This window comes from Syngnathus acus, chromosome 2 (assembly GCF_901709675.1).
Source record: "Syngnathus acus chromosome 2, fSynAcu1.2, whole genome shotgun sequence".
Classification (NCBI taxonomy): domain Eukaryota; kingdom Metazoa; phylum Chordata; class Actinopteri; order Syngnathiformes; family Syngnathidae; genus Syngnathus; species Syngnathus acus.
Genome location: NC_051088.1, coordinates 4,522,690 through 4,543,282, shown reverse-complemented (window position 1 = coordinate 4,543,282; position 20,593 = coordinate 4,522,690). Strand labels below are relative to the sequence as shown.

General features: G+C 40.6%; 2 protein-coding genes across 3 annotated transcripts; one reads left to right on the top strand and one right to left on the bottom strand.

Moving 5' to 3' along the window:
* Nucleotides 1-1,618: 1,618 nt before the first annotated feature.
* On the top strand, nucleotides 1,619-11,190 carry LOC119115463 (ERBB receptor feedback inhibitor 1). Its single transcript, XM_037239960.1, has 4 exons — nucleotides 1,619-1,752; nucleotides 5,474-5,585; nucleotides 6,145-6,218; nucleotides 8,159-11,190. The coding sequence occupies exons 2-4, from the start codon at nucleotides 5,551-5,553 to the stop codon at nucleotides 9,055-9,057; spliced, it is 1,008 nt and encodes a 335-aa protein (XP_037095855.1). The 5' UTR covers nucleotides 1,619-1,752; nucleotides 5,474-5,550; the 3' UTR covers nucleotides 9,058-11,190.
* A 280-nt stretch (nucleotides 11,191-11,470) lies between these two features.
* Nucleotides 11,471-20,316, bottom strand: emc1 (ER membrane protein complex subunit 1). Of its 2 annotated transcripts, XM_037239936.1 has the most exons (23): nucleotides 20,147-20,316; nucleotides 19,232-19,359; nucleotides 19,064-19,129; nucleotides 18,912-19,005; nucleotides 18,698-18,826; nucleotides 18,176-18,302; nucleotides 17,924-18,073; nucleotides 17,683-17,850; nucleotides 17,365-17,436; nucleotides 17,179-17,277; nucleotides 16,971-17,067; nucleotides 16,202-16,318; nucleotides 16,077-16,085; nucleotides 15,532-15,731; nucleotides 14,825-14,974; nucleotides 14,570-14,731; nucleotides 14,373-14,492; nucleotides 13,507-13,644; nucleotides 13,142-13,315; nucleotides 12,819-13,029; nucleotides 12,666-12,750; nucleotides 12,268-12,397; nucleotides 11,471-11,925 (listed from the first exon to the last, which is right to left on the bottom strand). In XM_037239936.1, exons 1-23 carry the CDS (start codon nucleotides 20,236-20,238, stop codon nucleotides 11,746-11,748), a joined length of 2,898 nt encoding a protein of 965 aa, XP_037095831.1. In that variant the 5' UTR covers nucleotides 20,239-20,316; the 3' UTR covers nucleotides 11,471-11,745. The 2 variants fall into 2 exon arrangements, with proteins under 2 accessions (XP_037095831.1, XP_037095840.1); XM_037239945.1 differs by lacking the exon at nucleotides 16,077-16,085.
* Between the last annotated feature and the right edge of the window lie 277 nt (nucleotides 20,317-20,593).

Here is a 20,593-nt window from a genome sequence, read left to right as displayed (position 1 = left end):
AATTGCTTAACTGCATCGTGGAGGGCAATTTCCTGTCAACCGTTACACAACGATCACTACTAACCTTGCCACTGAACTGTTGCACAGTGTTTGGGGATATACAACTCATTTTCACGAGTGGCAGTCTGTTGACAATTAGTTGTGGTCCGATTTGAAATTTGAATCGCAGTTGAATAGCGTTGCAATGTTCCAGATGTAACAGCCAATTAAAAAAATGCCATGTTGTCATCACATGGGCTGTCGCAAAAAAAGTATCGTTTTGAGTATAAAGTGAGATCCAGTTGCCAAGCCGTAATGTACATAAATACTGTATACTGTATTACAGAAATATCATAATATATTTCTAATTTGTGCAAACTGTTACCGAAATACATGTGTGGACTCAATAAATTTGGGTGCTTATTGGCAAGAGCCATTTGAATACGCACACACTCCTCTCACAGTTACAGATGACAGCACAGTCCACAAAAGCACAATGTTGTTTGTGGTTCATTAAAAAGAGTAGCACCTCAAAATGTTGTTCCCTGCTAAGAACAGGGGTCTCCATTTGTCCATTGCCAGGGAGTTGATACATGTGTAAGGCCTGGTGTGAGTCACCAACTGGATTTAATTCCCGATTGTCCAGGTTAGTCACAATGGTATGTAGTGGGCCTTATATGGATTGTGTCCCATCCATATCATTTAGTCTGAACCTAAAAAAGACTTAAATGCATTTAAATCTTTACTACACACCCAACCACCCAAAATAAAAAAATAAAAATGGAAGATTCAGATTCATCTGGTTAAAACGTAGGGGATCCTTGATTAAATGATGGCGTTACATTCATACAGCGGCAATGTAACCAGAATTTGGAACATGCTCTTGGTTATCAAAAACCTATGCTAAAGCAATACTGGTGTCAAGATTGCAGTAAATCAGTGGTTTTCAAACTTTATATACCAAATATTACCTAAAAATTATTATCTCTTCAAGTACCACAATCATTACCAAAATTAAAATACAGTAGTGTGGATGGCCTGTGTGTTCATCAAAAACAAGACGGGAGTTTTATCCTTAATGATTTTTTTTTTTTTTTTTTTATAACTATGGAAAGCCACCATCTCAATATATGCACAATATGAAGACTAACATTTCAACGTAGAGAAATAAAAAAAGCTGTACTGACACGATGATTCAATTCATACGCATCTCACATAACAGTTCAAAAAAGGTCAAAGACAAAAATACAAATGTACGTAAGTTAAAGATAACTCAAGAAAACGAGTACCGCACTTTGAAGATCTCTGCAAAAAACGTACAAAACTATAATTTATTATTCATCAAGCCATGCCAGCAACGTTTGGTTAAAACAATTAAAGGCAGAATGTACCTGCGTATCCAACTGACGCAATCGTACAACAGAGTCAAGCCATTTAGCCTGTTTCAGCAATGACTCGTCCTTGGTCAAATGACAGAAGTATTTACTAGTGGTGCAATCAGAGTTTTTGCACGCCGGATGTGTGTGACGTCAATGTAAAAAAAGAAAAAAAACCTCCTAAATTGATGCTTGTTTTGTTGAACTTTTAAAGGAGCGTTTCTCCTTTAAGAAGATGCTGGGTGGAGTTTTGAGAACACGAGCGCATTTATAAAGAGACGTGCTGACGTCACGGAGCCACTGTGAGCGCACCTCGCACTGTTGTTGACGGACGGGAATGCACATGGCTGCGTTGTGGATACGAACGAGAGATGGAGTAGAGACTGAATGACAGTCGGTGAGTACCCACGGCCGTTCGTAGGAATCTGAATTTATTCATGTTGAGTAGACCGCTGAACAATCGCCATTCAAATGCGAAGAGGCAAACTTCAATTAGACTTCCTTAAGTAAATTTACCGTCAATTCAAACGTGTTTTCTCTCCTCGCTGCTTGTGGTCCATTACGTCTAATTTGTGTGTTATTGCCGTGAGAATGTGCTCTCATTTAATTTGTAATTTGAATGATTTGTACTCAGTTATTTCCCACCATTAAGAATAAATCATCACGCGACACGGGAACACAATACTTGCTGTTTTTCCATTAGATTTTTGTATATTTATGGCCGGAAAATGTTGTTCATACACAAATGTGCCGTACTCATGACGTGTTGAGGTTACAAACGTGTTATTAAGTACTTTACTCAACGGAGTAAGAATGCAGAAAAAAAAATGCACACTCAGTTACTGTTGTACCAACTGGTTTTCTTTAGCTTGTTTCGTATTCATGGCCTAGTGCTTTTCACTTTGAGTTACAATGAAGCTTTCTGTGATGAAATAACCGGTGGGCAGTGAGAAAAATCAAATGTTCAAGTATTCATTTGGTCTAACATTGCATCACTGGACATATTTACATATTTAGATTGCTCGACTTGCGGGGGAAACTCATTTCGAACTCTTGTGACCATAAGGGTAGGAACGTAGAGCTCCCCACTCCATCCTGTCCTCACTTGTGAACAAGACCCCAATATACTTCACTTGGGACAGGATCTCATCCCTGATGTCACACTCGGCTGCAAACCGCTCCAGTGAGAGTTGGATATCACGGCTTGAAGAAGCCCACAGTACCACATCATCTGCTAAGCAGAAATGCGATACTGAACCCGCTCAATGAGCCTACAATTTCTGTCCATAAAGGTTATGCACAGAATCAGTGACGTCAGTCCCTTGGCGGAGTTCAACTTTCACTGGAAATGAATCCGACTTACTGCTGGAAATGTGGACCAAACTCTGACATCGGTTGGCCTATTTAGCGGTTCGGTATCCCGTACTCTCAAAGCACCCTCAAAAGACCTCCACAGTCTAACGCCTTCCCCAAGTCTACAAAATGTGTGTAGAGCTGGTCCACTGATCCACAGGACAGCCCCACAACATCCAGAGCCTTTAGGAACTCGAGGCAGATTTCATCCACCCCTGGGGCCTTGCTACCGAGCAGCTTTTTAACCACCTCAGTGCTCAGATCAAATTGACTCGAAACGTAACAGGGTTAGTTGAGGGTAAAGAATTTAATGGATATTTTTTCCACATACAGCAAATTGGCTGTCTGCTCACATCGACGTTTCTTTCATTGTGGAGTTCACATTTTCTCCCTGTGCTTGTGTAGGCTCTTTCCTGGTACACGGGCTTGCGTTTATTGACTCGACTCCAGAGGGTACGATGTGCTTATTTGAAGAAAGTCAGCTATTTGAGAGGAGGCCATTATTTATACTCCATTAGCTTGCTTCGCAGAGACCATACTGATGTGTGTTTAGTTTGTCGGGTCTTATTAATTAATAATGCGTTTTTGTCAAATCAGTGTTTAAAGAATAAAGCATGAAGACAATGCCAAATAATTGATAATGTTTCACCAATATGTCAAACAGGTGTACTGCATGTTTTGTTTGTTAAGTCGGTTGGTTTAGTAACAAGTAACCCATCAGGATGTGTGCCAAGAATAACTTTATACATGGCTGTCATACTCATGGGGTGTGGGAGGAGGAAGACTCTTCCATCAGTAGAATAAGCTGTTCCCCTTTCACTTTGTTCCTCTTTTCATCATCTATCAGTAGAATAAGCTTTCCCCCTTTGGGGTTGTCCCTCTGTTCATAGTTTGGCTATGTCCGCTGGTCTCCATGGTGTATCTTCTGTCCTCACCTCATGGGAGAGTTCACTTGCATTCTCAGGCCTGCTTCACCGCACTCCAAAGTGTCACAAAGGCCCATTTATAGCTGAGAGTGGCTCCATTCATGCATGCTGAGCCAACTGGCCGTACAATTCCTCCATCTCCGAGGCTCACTGAGCGAATTTGACGCGACTTGTTTTGTTTTTGTTTTTGAAAGGATGAAACAAAATCCAATTAGGTGCGTTTGTTATGCATGCTCTGGATGGTCTAACCCGCCAAACCAGTTGTAGAATTAATTAGGGTTGATAATTGCAGTGTAAATCCCAATTCAGTACATTATCAAATTTCTGCCCTCAGTAACAGTAGGATCACGATGCAGCAAGCAACCGTGCAGATCGGTCATATATTGTGACTGAAAAATGAAATAATTAAATGTGTCAGAAATATTGAGTAATAATTTAAAATTGAGTATTCTACTGATTAATTCCACCAATTGGTAAAGCAGAGGTCAATATCAGCTTAGGTTTCAACTTTTCTGTAATCAAATTATTTTTAGTTTTTCAATTAATCGTTGTTTGGCGACACTAAATGACAGTTTGTCTATCACTAATACTGTACTGGATGAATTTTCATTTCCATGAATGAATGGGTATGAATAAACATAATTCATTCGTGTTGCTTTGCGCAGTACTTTGTGTTGCTTCATTTTCCTGTCTGCACCCAATTAGTCATTCCGTTTTATGGGCTTGGATGACGTGGTGTTCATATTTTATTGTCCAATGTCACCCTTTTGAATACGCCCTGTGAATACTAACTTGATGTGAGCGTACATACAGTACATGAGAGCAACGACTGCGCTTTTCCTGCCTTTTTCTCCCATACAAAAACAGCACTAATTAAAACATACAGTACTGTAGAAGTCAGGAAAAGGATTTTGACGGGAATGTGAGCACGCGTTGTTCGGATGTACCGCGTTGAAGCTTATCGTGGAGCATCACAGGAATGCTACACAATCAGCCACTGTTGTGAGGGCGGATACTGCGCGCTCTCATGGCCGGCCGGCCGGCCACACAGAGGAAGGAGGGCGGCGAGCGTTGCCGCTCGTCCTCCCACATCTGACCCGCTCCTTTTGCAGTTGTCCGCAGCCAGATGGCATTAAGATGATTTGTTTTTGTTGTGACTCGCTCAGCGTTTCCCAAATACCTTCTGCGAGAGATCATTGGCGTGCAGCTGAAATCATCCGATTAGCTCTGGTGGTCTGATAATGACGTATTTACTACAAATAATGTATTTTTTGTTCATCTCTGCAGCCGCCTCACAAATCTTGGCGCAGTACATGTTACATAAGAGGTTAATCTCGAGTTGGAACCCCCAATAGAATAACAAGTCATTGAAATCAATGTGTGTTTAAAGATAACCCTTCCTTTACTTGTTCCTCCTCATTTTCTTGTGAAATTACATCTGTATTTAACCTTTAGACGTTTTTGCTAACTAGATTTCCCATCGTTCCCCCACACCCATCATTGCTTCTTAAATCTCTTCTACGGTGGGTGACTACACAAGGGGGCGCACATTTTCAATACAAATGGCAATAGTTGGATGTTTTTTTTTTTTTTAAATTATTATTAGAATAAGATGACGTTCTTAGATTATGTAGTTCATCACAGTACTCCTGCAAGCAGTAGGGTAATTGCCGTTTATTGAGTAACTTTTTATTCAATGTGTCTTGTTTGTTTACGGAAACACAAGGGCAATAATTTGAGCAAGTGATCTGATCTAATTCACACAAGTGCAGTAATTGAAATCGAAAGATGTCCTATCTGGACTTGGGTAATAACTCTGTTTCTGTTTCTATTCAACAGCACTGGTTGCGATGCAGCGATAATGAGTTAAATGGAAAGACCCGAATGTTTTCTGAGACGAGCCTTGCCGACACAACATGAGTGAGAACAACTGGGGACATGACTTCAGCAGGTACATGAATACGCAGCAAACAAGTTGATTGCAGGGCCATAATAGTTTGGAATTATTTATTATAGTTAGTTTTTAATTCATTCAGACTTATTTTCTTAAATACAGTTCTAGATTGTTTTATTTAAATGTAGTTTTATTTTATTTTTGGAAAATGCTTCATTTTAGTTTCCTTTATTAGTTTTAGTATTCGTCTTTACCTAACATGACATTAAAAATGAACCTTGAAACACTCCTGTTCATTGACAAAGATGAAAACAAATGACATTTTCCCTATAATTATAGTTTTATAAATGTAACATTGTAGTTTCAGTCTTCATTTTTTTTTTAAAAACATTCTAAAACATTTTATTTAGTTAACAATTTGTTCTCAATAATAATTTGTTATTTTGTTAGTTTTCGTGAACTATTATAACCTCGGTTGGTTGAAATCCGGACCACATCACATTTCGTCATCCTCTCTCTGCTACATGTAATAACTCACTCAGAACGGGTTACGTGCACAAATGATTGACACGTGCGCAATTCTGTGTCGACTTCTCAACCCACGCTTGCTTTGCAGAGTGTGCTTGGGCCTGCCGAGCGGCCACGTGGAACACAACCTGACCGAGCAGCAAATGGTCCAAGATTGCAACCGTAAGTCTCCTTTATATTCGTCGAATATTCTGTCTAGGCACATGAATATTTTGAATGAATACATCTTTGTTTAAAACTCGGTTATTCTCTTATATAAAGGTTGTTATTGCCAAAATGCTAATTTGACCTCTTAGAAGAATACATTTAGATACCAAGGTGGAAGTCTTCCAAATGTGCAACCTTTAGTGTGTACTATTTCTTTCATAGCAATTGCCTGTCCCCAGGTAATGTGTACCTTACACAAATGATGAATAAATTATAATACAGTGACGCCTTGAGACATGAGGTTAATCCATTCCATGACGCTTGTAACTCTAAACACGTTGCAGTAAGTGAAATCCGCGATATCGAAATATTATTTATTTATATTTAAAAACACCCTAGGCATGTTTTAATAACATTTGTGGCACTAAAAGGTCTTTATATCTAAACACTTTCAAATAATACAAACACATTTAATAACATAATGCATTTAGAAAGAGCAAGAGCAATGGCTAATACAAAAATGTGTAATCTGTCAATTAATCTATTGATTAATTGAATAGGATCAAATCTTAATTACCATCCCTATATTGAAATCAGGACATTTTTTTTCCAAATCAACAGTGCAGAAAATACACAAATTAAATTAATTCAAATTAATCCACATCAGGAAATAGGCAAAAATGTTGACCACTGTTTTCTAAAGTAAAAGCATTTTGAACTCAATAAATCTGCTTTCATGGAGGACTACAGAAATCTGAGAATATTTACTGCTCTCAGGGTGAAAATCTGATGAGCCGGAAAGTTTAAATTAATCCAGGTCTCTAAAAAATTCATCTATTATCAAAATAATTATCTACTAATTTCATACTCCATTGGTTGTCCATTTAATTGGCCAATATTCGCTCTTTTAAAATTGGCAAGAATCTGCCTTTTTTTTTGCGTTGAGACCAAAACATTTCATACTTATCTTTTCGATTAATCAGCAGATTAAATTATTGAAATTTTATTCTTCCAAAAATTGGAACCGGCATAGGCCTCATAAAATCTACATCGTCTGTGCTGTAATTCTAATAGTAGTAACAGACATAGTATGTATCTATGTACTGTATGTATGTATGTGAGGAAATTATCATCTATCATTCGATTTTGACTAATTGAAAAGTCTGATTGTTAGGCTTGCGGTGTCTGTTATGGCTTAAGTGTAAGATGAAAACAAATATGGTGCTTTATTTGCTATACATAAGGCTGAACTAATATTATGATAGCTCATTCTTCAGATGGAGACTTTGTTATTCTTCCATAGGCGAGATGATTGCGAAGCCAAGCTGTAGCGTTAGAAAGTCATGCAGTTGCTCAGCAGGCTTTGCGTGGACTGAGCGGTCTCACAGAGGGGACCCTATCAGCCCCCTTGCCCCCACCCCCACCCTCTTCCTGCCAGGTCACCATCTGCTCCTGCCGTCTGGGCCACGTCGGATGTTTCCATAAGGAAAGTTATGGGAAGCTCTGTTAAGATAGTGGCCATTCTCTGCGTTAATCAGGGTGTTGTGGCTGATGTTTGACGACAAAGGTGACGGGTTAAGCGGTTGTTTTCTACGCGTTTGCGCTCCCTTTCCTGTTTGGACCTCCTCGGCACCTGCTCCCCCCTGCGTGTTTTGCCCCTTCCTGACCAATCACCAAGCTTGACTGAGGGATTGCGTGTTCTTTGTCATCTTTCTTGCTCTGAGAGCCATTTCCTTCCAAGGAGGAAGCTGTGATAGCAAGACCTTGTACAGATAGGTCCGCCATTATTTGGACAGTGACACACTTTTAATCGTCTTGTCCTAAATCACTTTCGCATTGGAGCAAACAAGCTGAGCTCCGTTCGGAAGTTTACCACTATAAAAACAATTGCAGTCTCACAAATTGTGCAAGTTCAAGACATATTTTCAACTGTTATTTAATTTGTGCTTTCACAGCAAACCTCGTCCTACCAAAGTTTCCATCCTATTCTGATTCCTACTGCCTCCCATTGGAAAAGACACTTGGACTACATGAAGACCAGGTGGTGCCTCATTGTTCTTCCCACCGATGGACTGTGTGTTGGGGCCCGCAGAGAGAAGCCAAACCATTGCCGCCGTTACCTGACCCTGAGGAGCTCATGTCCGACGAGGCGGCGGATAATGAGGTGGAATTCTTCACCAGCGAGCGACGGCCACTTTTGCCCAAAAGCTGCCCTAAAATGGTGTGCGGGAGCAGAGGTCAAGTTAATGCCGCCTATCAGGGAGCAGCGTCACAGCCTGGGAACCCCGCCTTGGCCTTCTCCTGGCCTGGCAGAGAAGACAAATCAACAAGCAGAGAGGTCGAGCTCGGCGCTTCTGTTTCCCTGGCAGACAACCAGCAGGAAACATTGTGGAGTAGACATGCAGACCATAAACTCAACTGCTTCTCCTCCTCCGCCATCCCTTCTGAGAAGCCCCAAATTCCTCCTCGTATCCCAATCCCTCTAAAAACCTACCTTAAGACTGCGGCTGGCGAGGATAAGCCGCCCAAAATCCCTCCAAGAGTCCCATTGGTGCCCCCGTGCCCGCCACGTTCCCCGAGTCCCAAAAGCCTCCCAATTTACATCAACGGCGTGATGCCGGCCACACAGAGTTTTGCTGCTAACCCGAAATATGTGAGCAAGTCGCTGCTGAGCGAGAGGGCGCCTCCGGTGGCTCAGCTCTCTCCCTGCATCGTTCCCATTTTGAAGGACGGCAGACAGGCCAGCGCCACGCATTACCTTCTCCTCCCGCCGCGGCAAAAGACATTCGCGGACAGACGAGGGCGACTCTTGAGTGAACCCGCCAGGTTGGGAAACGGATGGCAGAACCGTTAAACTCCCATGAGTCTGATTTATGTGACGTTTGCAAAACAGACATGGAAGTTGATCTACCGACCAAGCCTTTGCCAAACAGATATAGCTGCGCAATTCGGGTCAAAACAGGCAAAACACAGTGAGAAGTTGATGCAAATAGTCATTTCACACATTCAATGTGATTCCTCAAACCTGAAACAAATATTTCTGTCTTTAAATACAGCGTTTAAAAGGCGGGTGTAAACCAATGACGATTGTGGCGAGGTGTTGGCAAACTGAAAGGATCTTTTCTCACTCGTGAACATTTCTGAAATGCCAGACACAAAAATTATTAAGCGTCTATTCTGCTATGCAGGTTTCAATACAATACATCCAATTCCCAAGCTTTATGAATTAATGAAATCAAACAAAACATGGCTTCGATACGATTGTAGGCTTTCCTAAAATAAGACTTTTACATACTGCAGTCCTAAATCGGTTGTTCTCCACCACTCTTACACGCGTTCCCAGTTACACCGCCATCTTCGTGGATCATGCTCACCAACAATGCATGTAATCTTTTAAGCGTACGCTATTCGGGAGCTTAGTCAATTAAGCCATCAGAGTTTTAAAAGGAGAAAACGGTCACTTGAATCATTCCTTTAGCTTAGAAGCTTCCGGCTGTGAAATATGGCTAAGTAGTGTAACATAATAGTACCACACTGTGGAACCTTCAAATGGTTCGCCCGGACATGTTTTGTTTTGCCAGGCGTTTTGTAGATCAAATCAATGGGCTGATATGGTACACCTACTATTAATTGGTATCATCTGACAACTGCTTATAACTGGTTATTTGTGGCTTTTTGTGGCCTGCCACAAATGGTGAACATTCATTATTAAATGACCCCCCCCATTGCCGATAAATGCCAGAAGGTGGTGGCAAAACAGTACTTTCCATTAGACAGGGCTACGGCCTGACTAAATGAAGTTCCTTCACCTCATAATACAGTGCCAAATCACCCCATACATTAAGACGTTTTTATTTTCTCAGGAAATATTACCCGAGCATTTATAAGCAGAAATATTTATTTAACATTTTTTAAATGGCGTTGGAAGAGCACAGTACACACAGACACGATAGCATCAGTAGGATATGTCCTTTAACAAGAGTGGCTGAAAGTGTGACAAGATCCACAAGCTGAATTCATGTGCCTTATCTTTTAATAGTGAAATATTTTTCTTTAAAAAAAACAAAAAAACAAAAATGTTAACAGCACTGTGTGTTTCTCTGTTGTTTCAAACATTTTGCCAATGATTATTAGTACAGTATTTGCTCTAGGTCAACCTGGAAATCCTCTTAACATTCCAGTATTCTCTCTCGAGTTGTAGGATTTAGTTGCCTTGTCGTTCCTGAGGAACTTCCTTTGGGGACAATATTTTATTCCAGTACTCTGTAACGTTCCAATGACAAAACATGCTGCAATCCAAACAGAGCAGATTCTAAAATACGCTATGTATTGTACACTTAAATGTGATCATATAATTACTGTTTCAACAAGCTGGGCTTGTGTCAGACATCATTCCATGTGTTATATTTCTTTAAGATGCTGCTTGAAATTCTATGTACGTATTTATAATATCACTCATAATGACGACTGATTGAACAATGAACACAACAATTGCACAACACACAGCCCTAATAAATTCAACCATTTAGTGTCTTATTTGTACGCATAAATCGTTCCATTATGTCGGTCTTTTAGCTCTGGTTATTGTAAAATCGCAAAAGAAGAATCAGTGAAACATTTACTACCAACAATAACTGATTTATTTTCATGAGGTTAACTGACAAAAATTTGTCATAGCAAAAAATCAAAATATGAAAGTCATTTTAAATTATGCAAACTTTGCAATTCTTTTCTCAACAGTGTCCAGTGAACACAACGGGCACATATAATTTGTATTTGTCAAATCAGCAAAAACAAAGTACACTACCTACAGTGTGTATGCGTTTGTGTTCAATGTGCGGATGCGTTGGGCATGATGTTACGTTTCCTCCTGAGAGGATCAGTGCGGTGTTTACAACCTTGGTTACACTGACAAGTTTCACATTCTCTAGAAGGTTATGTGTCCACCTCAGCCACAGTGTAAAATGTTTGGAAATGATGTGGTTGTAAAAAAAAAAAAAAAAAAATCATTTATTTATAAATAACTTATTAATTAAACTTGTGTGAAGAACTTTTTTTTTCCTCTCCACCCAACACAACATACAGTGGTACCTTGACTTTAATTCTACAACTGGATGAGACATTTTTAATGGTTAGCATACAGCTTTACACACAGCAGGAGGACTGCCCTGATGAAATAAACGTTTCACCTGGTAGTGGTGAAAAATGTTAAGATTGAATTGGCTGCTTCGGGGGTGGGGGGGTTAGGGATTCATCCTCCACTTACATTATTTGTAGCAAGTTAATATATTCAAGTCGATGTTCTTTTTGCTAGATTTCATCAAAACATGGCACAAAAAAATCCTCCATTATGCCTTCATTGTCCTTCAAATAAGTTAAAAAAAACACATAAAAACCTTAATTCATTTTTCACCTACCACCCTCCCTTACCTTTGCAGTTCTCTACGGGCGTTTTTTTTACCTGACGGACGTCTTCCCGTGCTAAAGTCAAACGTGCAGCATCCAGGCTGTTTTTGAACTGGGGACGCAGCCAACGAGTGCTTTACCGCCAGGCCCTGTTGAGCAGCTTGACTTCGGCCAACCGCTTGCTGATCATTGTGGCAAAGAAGAGTGCGAACAGCACACTGCTGATCAGCATGTAGTCATAGTCATCTTTAAGCACATCAAATTGTTTAGAGGGATAGACGCGGGTTTGGTAGATGTCTAGACCGTAGGCCACCACCTGTAGGGGTCAAGGGGCACATTTCACTATACTGTTGCACAAAGGTAGTACTTCACACTACTTTTGTTTAACAAAACACTGGTAAAAGTAGTACTGATTCAATTCCTACAATACAACCTGAAGTGTAATTGAGAACAAAAGTAAAATGTAAATTTTGCATGAATTACAAACAATTCCTGTTACTACTACTTGGCATAATGAGAAAGCATGAAGTAGGAAGTACAGATAAAAGTCAGCCGAAAACTAAATACTCACATAAAAGACAGACTTTATAAATCTGTATAACATTCCTTCCCACCAGTGGTGCTGCCTGAAAACAAACACTCAAAAGGGCAGACTCACCAGACATGTGGACTCCAGTCCAGACGGGGCAGTGTATATGCCTCGCACTCTTGAAACCGATTGATTGTAGTTGACAAACCATTCTGTGCGGATGATCAACTCTGGAGCGTAAGGGATCAGGTTCTCCTCCCTGGACATTAACACAAAGTATGGAAACAAAAAACTTTGTAGTTTAAAACAAAAAAACAACTCTAAGTTAATTTTATGTCATTAAGATTTATTTTATTTTAATTTTCATTGTTTTGCTAGTTTTCATTCATTGTAGTTGCTCTTTTTAGAGGGAAAGCTGGTAAATTACACATCCATCTACTTTCTATAGCACTTGTCCTCTGCAGCTAACATGTTGAAGCACTCAACTGCAAAAAAAACAAAAAAGCATGTCAAACAGAAGTGCTCACCGACTCTGCTCAGATATTATTTCAGGCCTCCGAGGGTCGAGGAACATTTTGGGTAATGATAAAATTCCTCCTGATGGCAAGCCAACTGTGGGGGAGAATAAGTGATGAAATTTGCTATTCATAAAAAATAGGACTAATTTCATCAGAACTCACTGAGCAGATGGCGGCTTGTAATGCCTTTCTCGGTCAGCGTGGCCTCCATGGTGGAGATGGACGAAGGGAAAATGTAGGACTGCTGTAGCACTTGCGGGGCGTGCGGCCGATCCAGAGAGCTGAACACAGTGCTATTGTACAGCTCCATTCCCTCGTACAGTTCGATGACTGAAAACTCGTTCCTGCGAGACTTGGTGCTCCAGTATTCATACTGGAAATGAGCAAAATGCAATCAACGCTGACAGAGCCCTTTTAGACAAAGGCTACAAAATGGGATCTTAACAGCGCCGAGGAGATACAGTTACACATACAGCAAGACTTACCACGACCCAGTTTTCAGAGTGCACCACATGAACCGGCCCTTTGGCCCTCCTCTGAACTGCCTCGTGGATAATCCGACCGGTCACGCCATCAAGCAGCAAGATGCCAATAAAACTTCGTTCTTGGTGTGTGTCCGTGCTCTCGGTCACCACCGCCAGTAGATTGGGGTTCAGGTACTATGGTACGAAGAAAGAATCCCAACAAATTGTAAATGCTGTCCTTCGATCGGTAGGGCAGGGTCCTCATACCTCATGAATAAAACAGGATTACTGTATTCAAAACCACGACTATTGATTATAAAATCTTGGTGGAAATCCTTCGGACCAAACATGGCCGGAGAAAGGTACTGTATCCTTTTTGCACTTACCTTATAAAGGACGCTGCGATCTCCCATGACACGGCCTTGGGAGTGTACATGCTCATTTGGTCTTTTCCCTTTGATCGAGACAATTTTCTGCACCTCTGTGGGGATAATCACCTCCCAGATGAGCTCAGTTGACAAATCCTAAGGGTGCAAAATAAATTGTGTGACGTCGTGGTTATACGTTGGGAAAGGTCAGTTTGGATGAATACTAACAAACAATTAAAAAACGACATAGCTGGGCAAATGAATAGCATCTGTGTCACAGCCAATATTAGCTCTGCTTTAAGATCAGACAAAATCATCTTTTGTTGGCCGATTTGACTTCCTACACATGAGACAAAGATAAAGAGACCCCCACAAACAAACAAAGAAACTCGGCCGATCTCGGTCTCAGTAGTAAAGTTAATAAAAAAAAAACTCGAGTTAGCCTAAAAAAATCCATAATGTAACGGCTAATCAAACGCAAATTGTAGCACACCATATGCAACGTAATAGACGCGCATATTTTCTTTATCATGTGCAAAAAATGACTAATATTACAGCATCGTACTGAAGAGTTGACTGTCTCCTCTCTACCATGTATAGCCGTATTACAGTGCCCCCATGTGGCCAAAGCGCGCATACACCAGAAGAAGCTGCTCAATGGCAATGAATTACTAATGATGCACAAACTGCTTAATTCTATAAATTCTATTCAATTTATATTGCTTCCAGTCAAAAATCAAAAATCGCTAGTCCCTTTATTGAAAAATTGCATAAGGTCACCGAGTATAGTAACTAAGTACAAAGTATCATAAATGAAAAAAAAAAAGATGAATCACCCAGCCATAAGAGCCTTTGACAAGTTCAGTATTACAAAAGTCACTTACCGTTCGCAGCCTATATCCAGACAGGCTCCCCTTGCTGGAATCCACCAGGTAGAAGAATATAGAAGCAGCCATTTCCTGGAGCTGCTGCAAGACATTCTTTGTGGAGGGAAAGGCAGACACCTGTGATTTAAGAAAAATAGTTTTGACTCCATTGCCACAACAGCAGGTTGTTTATTTGTGCCATTGTGCAGTGTGACCTTATACTGGTCGTCGACAAGCAGTAAGACTTTAGCGTAATCCTGGTCCATGAGTGGAAGCAATAGTGACTGAAGTATTGGCTGAGGCAGAGCAGGTGGGGCAACGTGGCTCTTCTTCCCGAAGATGGGGTTGAATACATGGAGTGTTGTCAAGCCTGTGTCCTGGTTGGTAAACAAAGCCCAAAACAATGATAAGCAGGATAGATTTGATAAATATTCAAATGTTCCTTTCTTTGGGATCTTGTGGTGGCATACCTTGTTTTTGATGAGCAGTGTGCACTGAGGGGGGTGAGGGAAGTGGGCAGTAGTCCGTTGCACCATAAGTTTGAAGGCTGCGTTTGATGGGACGTTCTCCAGGTAGTGTCGCCATAAAATAGTGCCCGTCTTGCTGTCAATGCCAAAAAGCTGAAGAGCAGAGAAGAGGACGCTGATCATCATCCGCCAAAATATTTAACCATCAGTGAAAATGTCAAATAGCAATCCAACGTTTTGGTGCCACAGACCGGTTTCACAGTCATAGCGATCGGTGCGTAGTTTTCACGAGTAACCCAACGTTGCCCACATGTTTTACTGCAATTCACAATTTGAACAGCATCGATATGTCGTAGAAGTACATATTATTGATTTTAAAAAACATATTTGGAAGTGCAGCAGGCCTTGAGCCACATTTTGATGGAATGACAGAAACAAATAGAACTAAAAATCAAAAATACAAGTCACTGAATGGAGCAGCTGTAATTAATGGGAGGAAGTCCCATCTTGGGGTCATTTGAAACAATGATACACTGTCTTCTGTCCAATCTACTCAATGTTTTGGGCATCACTGCAGAAACATCTGCTGCACAAATAGTATTTTGCAAATGGAATGAAGGAAGTGGGTGATTTTTTAAAGGCCTAGTTGCATCACGGTCACACACTGTATAACATAATCATAAAACAAGAATCAAAAGACCGTGGCGTACCTTGCCAGATGCGGTGACCATGACCATCATTTTTTGAAGGTTGAATTCATCTCTGGACAGCGTCTCAATGCTCACGTCATTTTTAACTTGGCTGTGAGGTTTGCGTGCGTCGTAGAAGAGTTTCCAGAGATGAGCGATCCAGGCTTGCAGGAGAATGAGCTGGGAGGAGAGCCGCTTCAGCACCATTGACAGCAGACCATCTTGACAGGAGTGCAAGCGAAGAATGCAGTCGGTGTTTGATATAAGCCCTGCAGTCTCTCATGTAAACACTGGATTTACATTATAAGGGTCAAGTGACAATTTGCTCTTAAGTGTCACCAATTTTACATACTTGATGGCAATGTAGATATGAAAATATCACATGAAATCAGATATCTTCAGATTACAATTGGCATTTGGGCAGGCAGTGTAAATTCAGCCTGTTTTACCTCATCAGATTAGCAGACTACAGCTTGGAGAAAAATGTGAGGAGAAACAAGACTAGAAGAGGAGCAAAATAAAGGAAATCTATAATAATTACAAGGGCTGAGACATTTTCTTTTTACCTTGAATGGCTGAATCCAAGTGCAGCAATAAAATGGATAGAAAGAGAAAAAGTGAAGCTAAAAGCAACAAAGTGATTGCATAATACAACACTGCAGGGTTTGATGCTTCAAAAGGAAACATTTACCAGCCTTTTTGCCGAATTCACCCTCCAGCTCGGCCTGTGTTCCCGTGAGGGGTAGATCCACCATTTCCATGGTCACTACGTCTGACAGGGACTCCTCTCTGGTCCACATGACACGTCCTGAAAACAGACACACTTACTGGTTGGTCTTTTAAAGTGACAGAGCTGAAGGCAAAAGTTAGGCTACACTCCTGATCTGATTCATTTGAGTTTATTTGTCAGAATTATTTTTTTAAAATGCTTTCATAATTGAAAGCTCATCCCTCATAACCACAACTGACAATTCAATCGATTAGTCGTTAGCTTCTAAACTGAGCTTATATCAGATACTGTATGTTGATTCGTTGACACCCATGTCTTTTACTAGGCTTTTTAAAGCCCTACACACAGAAAGTCAAAACTCATCGGGTGTAAGGACAGAAGGATGGCAACCCCAAATGGTTTTGTTGATAAATAATGCAAAATATTTTTTTATCCTATTACTTTATCATTACATGGGATAATCAGTAGAAGGCAGAAAAACATGGGCGAATGATGCATCCTCTACCGTTGTCTTGAGGCAGCGTACCTGAAACTTGTTTGTACAGTGAATTTAACCGAATTAAAAACCGTCAAGCTGGTTCATAAATGTTAACCACCATATTACTGCTATGATTTAATTATGGCAAACAATGCGTCTTTGTTCATTTACCTATGCGGTTTTATTTACATTACCTTAAACCCCCCCCAAATAGCAGCATAGGACTCTGCCCCTTATTCAAAGCAACGTTACCTGGCTGTTGCATGAAGCTTAGTGCGTGATCTTGAGTCTGCAGCATGATCCTGTAGCCAACAGAGTCGTCTTTTTTCAGGAACGTCTGAATGTACATCTGAAAGACAGAACGGAAACAATGACAGCTTTAAGGTTCATATGAGTGACTCAGCGGAGATGACTAAACCGAGGACTGCCCAGAACCTGTCTTTGAAAAACATTGCCTCACCTTTGCTGGTTTGCCAGTATTGGGATCAATATTAACAGTCAAGGTTGTGTCGAGCAGTCTGCGTCCAGTTTCTGCACTGAACAAGTTAACGGTGCAAGCCTAAAAAAGGAAATATCTGAATTATTTAGCAACAACACAATCAGATTGCAATTGCAGGGAGGATATTCAAATGACACGTTAACTCACTGTTTTATTTTTTGGTGACATAACTGCAACGACGGTTTTATCTCCAGTGGTGGAAAATGAAGCCAACATTGCCTGTAAATCAAGACAAAAGTGACGGGTCTCAACTCTTTGAAAAGGGGGCAGATAAAAATTATACAATTTCAGTTTCTCCACAGTAAATTATATTTGTTTTGTCAAACCGAAGGCGGGAGGGATGAAAGATATGCCTTCTGTCTTCTATGCCTATCTTAATTAATCACTAATTAAATACTTTTCAATAACTTTCTATAACTGACGATTCAAAGATTAAGACTACGGTGGTGCAGGTTTCTTACGTACAGGCTTGAAATCCCTCAGTGTGACTATCAGTCCATTGTTGAGCTGAAGGAGCAGGTAATGGTCGGGACTGAGCTGAAGGAGGAACTCAGTGAGTGGGCGTCGGGACGGATTGGGCTGGGTGTAAACCAACACTGGACGAAAGTCGGGCGAAACATCAAGTCCCAGTGACTACGGATAGGAAAACCGTTTGAAACAAATTAACAATATGAGACCATGGAGAATGTTTTATTCCGGCAAATACCTGCAAAGAGATTTGCGTCATCTGTGACTGTGCATGAACATCAAGTGTGTAGAGAGAGGCTGTGGAGGCATCCACGCACGTCAATATTCCCTGGCCGACCATGGCACAGCTGGCTTGCAAGTTGGACAGCCATGGAGCTTCCACTGAAACCTCAACAAGCAAACAAAGAAATTCGATCAAAACGCTTGCGACATTGCCCAGGTATCACCGACGAGCGGCTTTCCACAAAGGCGAACATTCATTTGTGAATACCTGCTTTATTATCTCTCCATCTTCCACACTATAAGTCACGATAGCAATGTGGGAATGAGGCAGAACTCCCAGTACATACACTTCGCCAGTTCCTCCAGAATACACAAACTGGTAATCTACTGTCTCGCTGGAAAGACATGGGGAAATAAAGCTTTAGTTTCCAATCCATAATGCAAATGAAGCACCGCCTACCTCTATTTTCCAATTCTTTTTGTTAATATTTTGAAGTTCATGTTAGGGCTGAACGATTTGGAAAATAATCGAACTGATTTAGATATGATTTACTGTCCCATTAGACGGGACTTTGGTGACATCTTGTGGCATCTTGGGACATTACAGAAAGAAACACTAAATACAGTGAACACCGGTTTATCACAGCAGATGTGTTCCAGAGGCACCAAAATAAGAAGAGACCATATTAAAAAAAACCAGATTTGTTTTACCCCTTCCCTGTGCTCTAAATATATTTCATTGAAAAGTATCAAGGCATTTTATATGGCTATTAAAAATTGGAGCGCTTACCTATCTGGAAGATTCTCAATCCACTTTTGATGGCCATTAGACAGATAATGAAGGGACAGGGCAGTTTTCTTTAAAACAGCCACATGCTTAACTACGTCTTGCTGTCCAACAAAACATGCCGCCTGGAAACTGGAAGATTGAAGAAAAACAGACATCGCTCGACAACAGAATGGACAATAGAGCACCGACTAGCATAAGTCAAGTGTTCTCTCACCTGCCAGAGTCCAGGACAATCTCCCAATTCAAACCACCAACATTTATATCCCAAGAACGCAGTATACGGCCGTTTCCCACCACAAGCACAGTATCTGGTAGATAAAATCAATAGTTCAGTAAACACTACCACTCAATGGTTCACAAACTCACCTTGTCCATGATGCAGAAGAGCATTAATGTTTCCCTCCGGCCCATTCTTATCCACATGTCGCCAAACTGCAAGTAGGAGACATGATATTAAGCCCTCACAAAAAAGAGGGATTTGCCACATGAACCAGTACATGTATTTTACAATGCACACACCAAGAAAATACTCACAAAGTTCTCCAGTCCTGGTGTTCACTGCAGCGAAGATATTTTTCTCAGTTGCCATTATCACCTTTTTGGATGACTGCAGGTGTGCATCAAAATGGGCAAAGCGGACATCACCAACATACTGCTGCCTCCTGTTTAGAGAAATGAATATGGTCTGTTTTTAGTGGTATATAAATGTTGAATATGTAGTCCAAAAAAGGGGACTAGGTTCTAGCAACTGATAAGTTTCGGCAAAACGTCAATTTGAAGCACCATTTAAACAGTGTCTCCAGAGCCTTTCAGAAGGAGCCAAAGCAAAATAAAGTAAATAAATAAGCGATTATTGATATATATATATTTTTTTTTTTTAAACTAGTGCTTACAGTGTTCCTGCTGCACTGGCCTGTATTCATTTCTTAAACTACTGATGTTGTGCTTTCCAAAAGATAAGATAAACGTTGTTGATGCTTCATTTTATATTTTCCTTTCTTTACATTTTTTTTTTATTCAATAATGCATCTGGCTAATAAAAAAAAAAACTGCATCTAATTGAAAAATATTAAAATTAGAGTATGTATTGTAGAACATTAAAAACAGTACCACTCGGTAAACATAAAAATTGCTTCGGTCTGTAAAAATGTCAAGTTATTTTAGACACATGAAAATATTTTTCACACACAAGTCCTGCAATATTGCCACCAGATCAAACTAAAGGCTAAGATTCATGAATAACATCCAAAAAAGCAGCAAATACTATAATGCCAGCAGTGTTCTACGAATACCGGTATTTTACATTTTCTTTCATACAATGTGACGTCCACTCCTAATTCAAAGACAGTTGACGGTGCACAGACGCACCCTAGCAGGTGTTAGCATTAGCAAGTCTAAGACAACTTTAAAGTCTTTTGAAAGCGCACGCCATGGAATGTTAGATTTTACCAGTCAAACTTTCCCACTTGATCCTCAAACACGGCCTCAACGGCGAAGCATAACATAATCACTTTGAGCAGCAACAAAATGAGATGAGACATTGCCACAGTCAATTGCGCCGCACTGGCCTGCACTCTTCAGGACAGGCAGCAGGAAGTTGGTTGGTTTCTCTTTTCCGCTTCGTCTCGTGAGACCTGCTGCCCCCTATAGCTTGGAGACTTTATTGTCACTAACCACACAACGCATCAATCGTAAAACAATTAATTAGGCACACTGCACGTCATAATCGGGCTCCGTCAATACAATTCCAGTGATATCGGAACGCTCGCAAGCATCTTCTAAACGCCAAATTCAAATCAGCAGCACACTTTCCTTTTTTTGTACAGTTCATATGAAATTGGACTGAAATAATGGGACCAGCACGTTCGTTTTAAAAGCGTATAAGGGACGTTTTTC

Bases quoted from the DNA above. Each gene is read 5' to 3' on its own strand.
- LOC119115463 (XM_037239960.1), top strand. From the start codon at position 5,551: ATGAGTGAGAACAACTGGGGACATGACTTCAGCAG. The intron at 5,586-6,144 runs GTACATGAATAC...CTTGCTTTGCAG, and splicing joins TGGGGACATGACTTCAGCAG to AGTGTGCTTGGGCCTGCCGA. The intron at 6,219-8,158 runs GTAAGTCTCCTT...GTGCTTTCACAG, and splicing joins AATGGTCCAAGATTGCAACC to CAAACCTCGTCCTACCAAAG.
- emc1 (XM_037239936.1), bottom strand. From the start codon at position 20,238: ATGTCTCATCTCATTTTGTTGCTGCTCAAAGTGATTATGTTATGCTTC. The intron at 18,303-18,697 runs GTAAGCGCTCCA...ATGTCTTTCCAG, and splicing joins ATTGAGAATCTTCCAGATAG to CGAGACAGTAGATTACCAGT. The intron at 13,316-13,506 runs GTAAGTGCAAAA...TTCGTACCATAG, and splicing joins ATCGCAGCGTCCTTTATAAG to TACCTGAACCCCAATCTACT.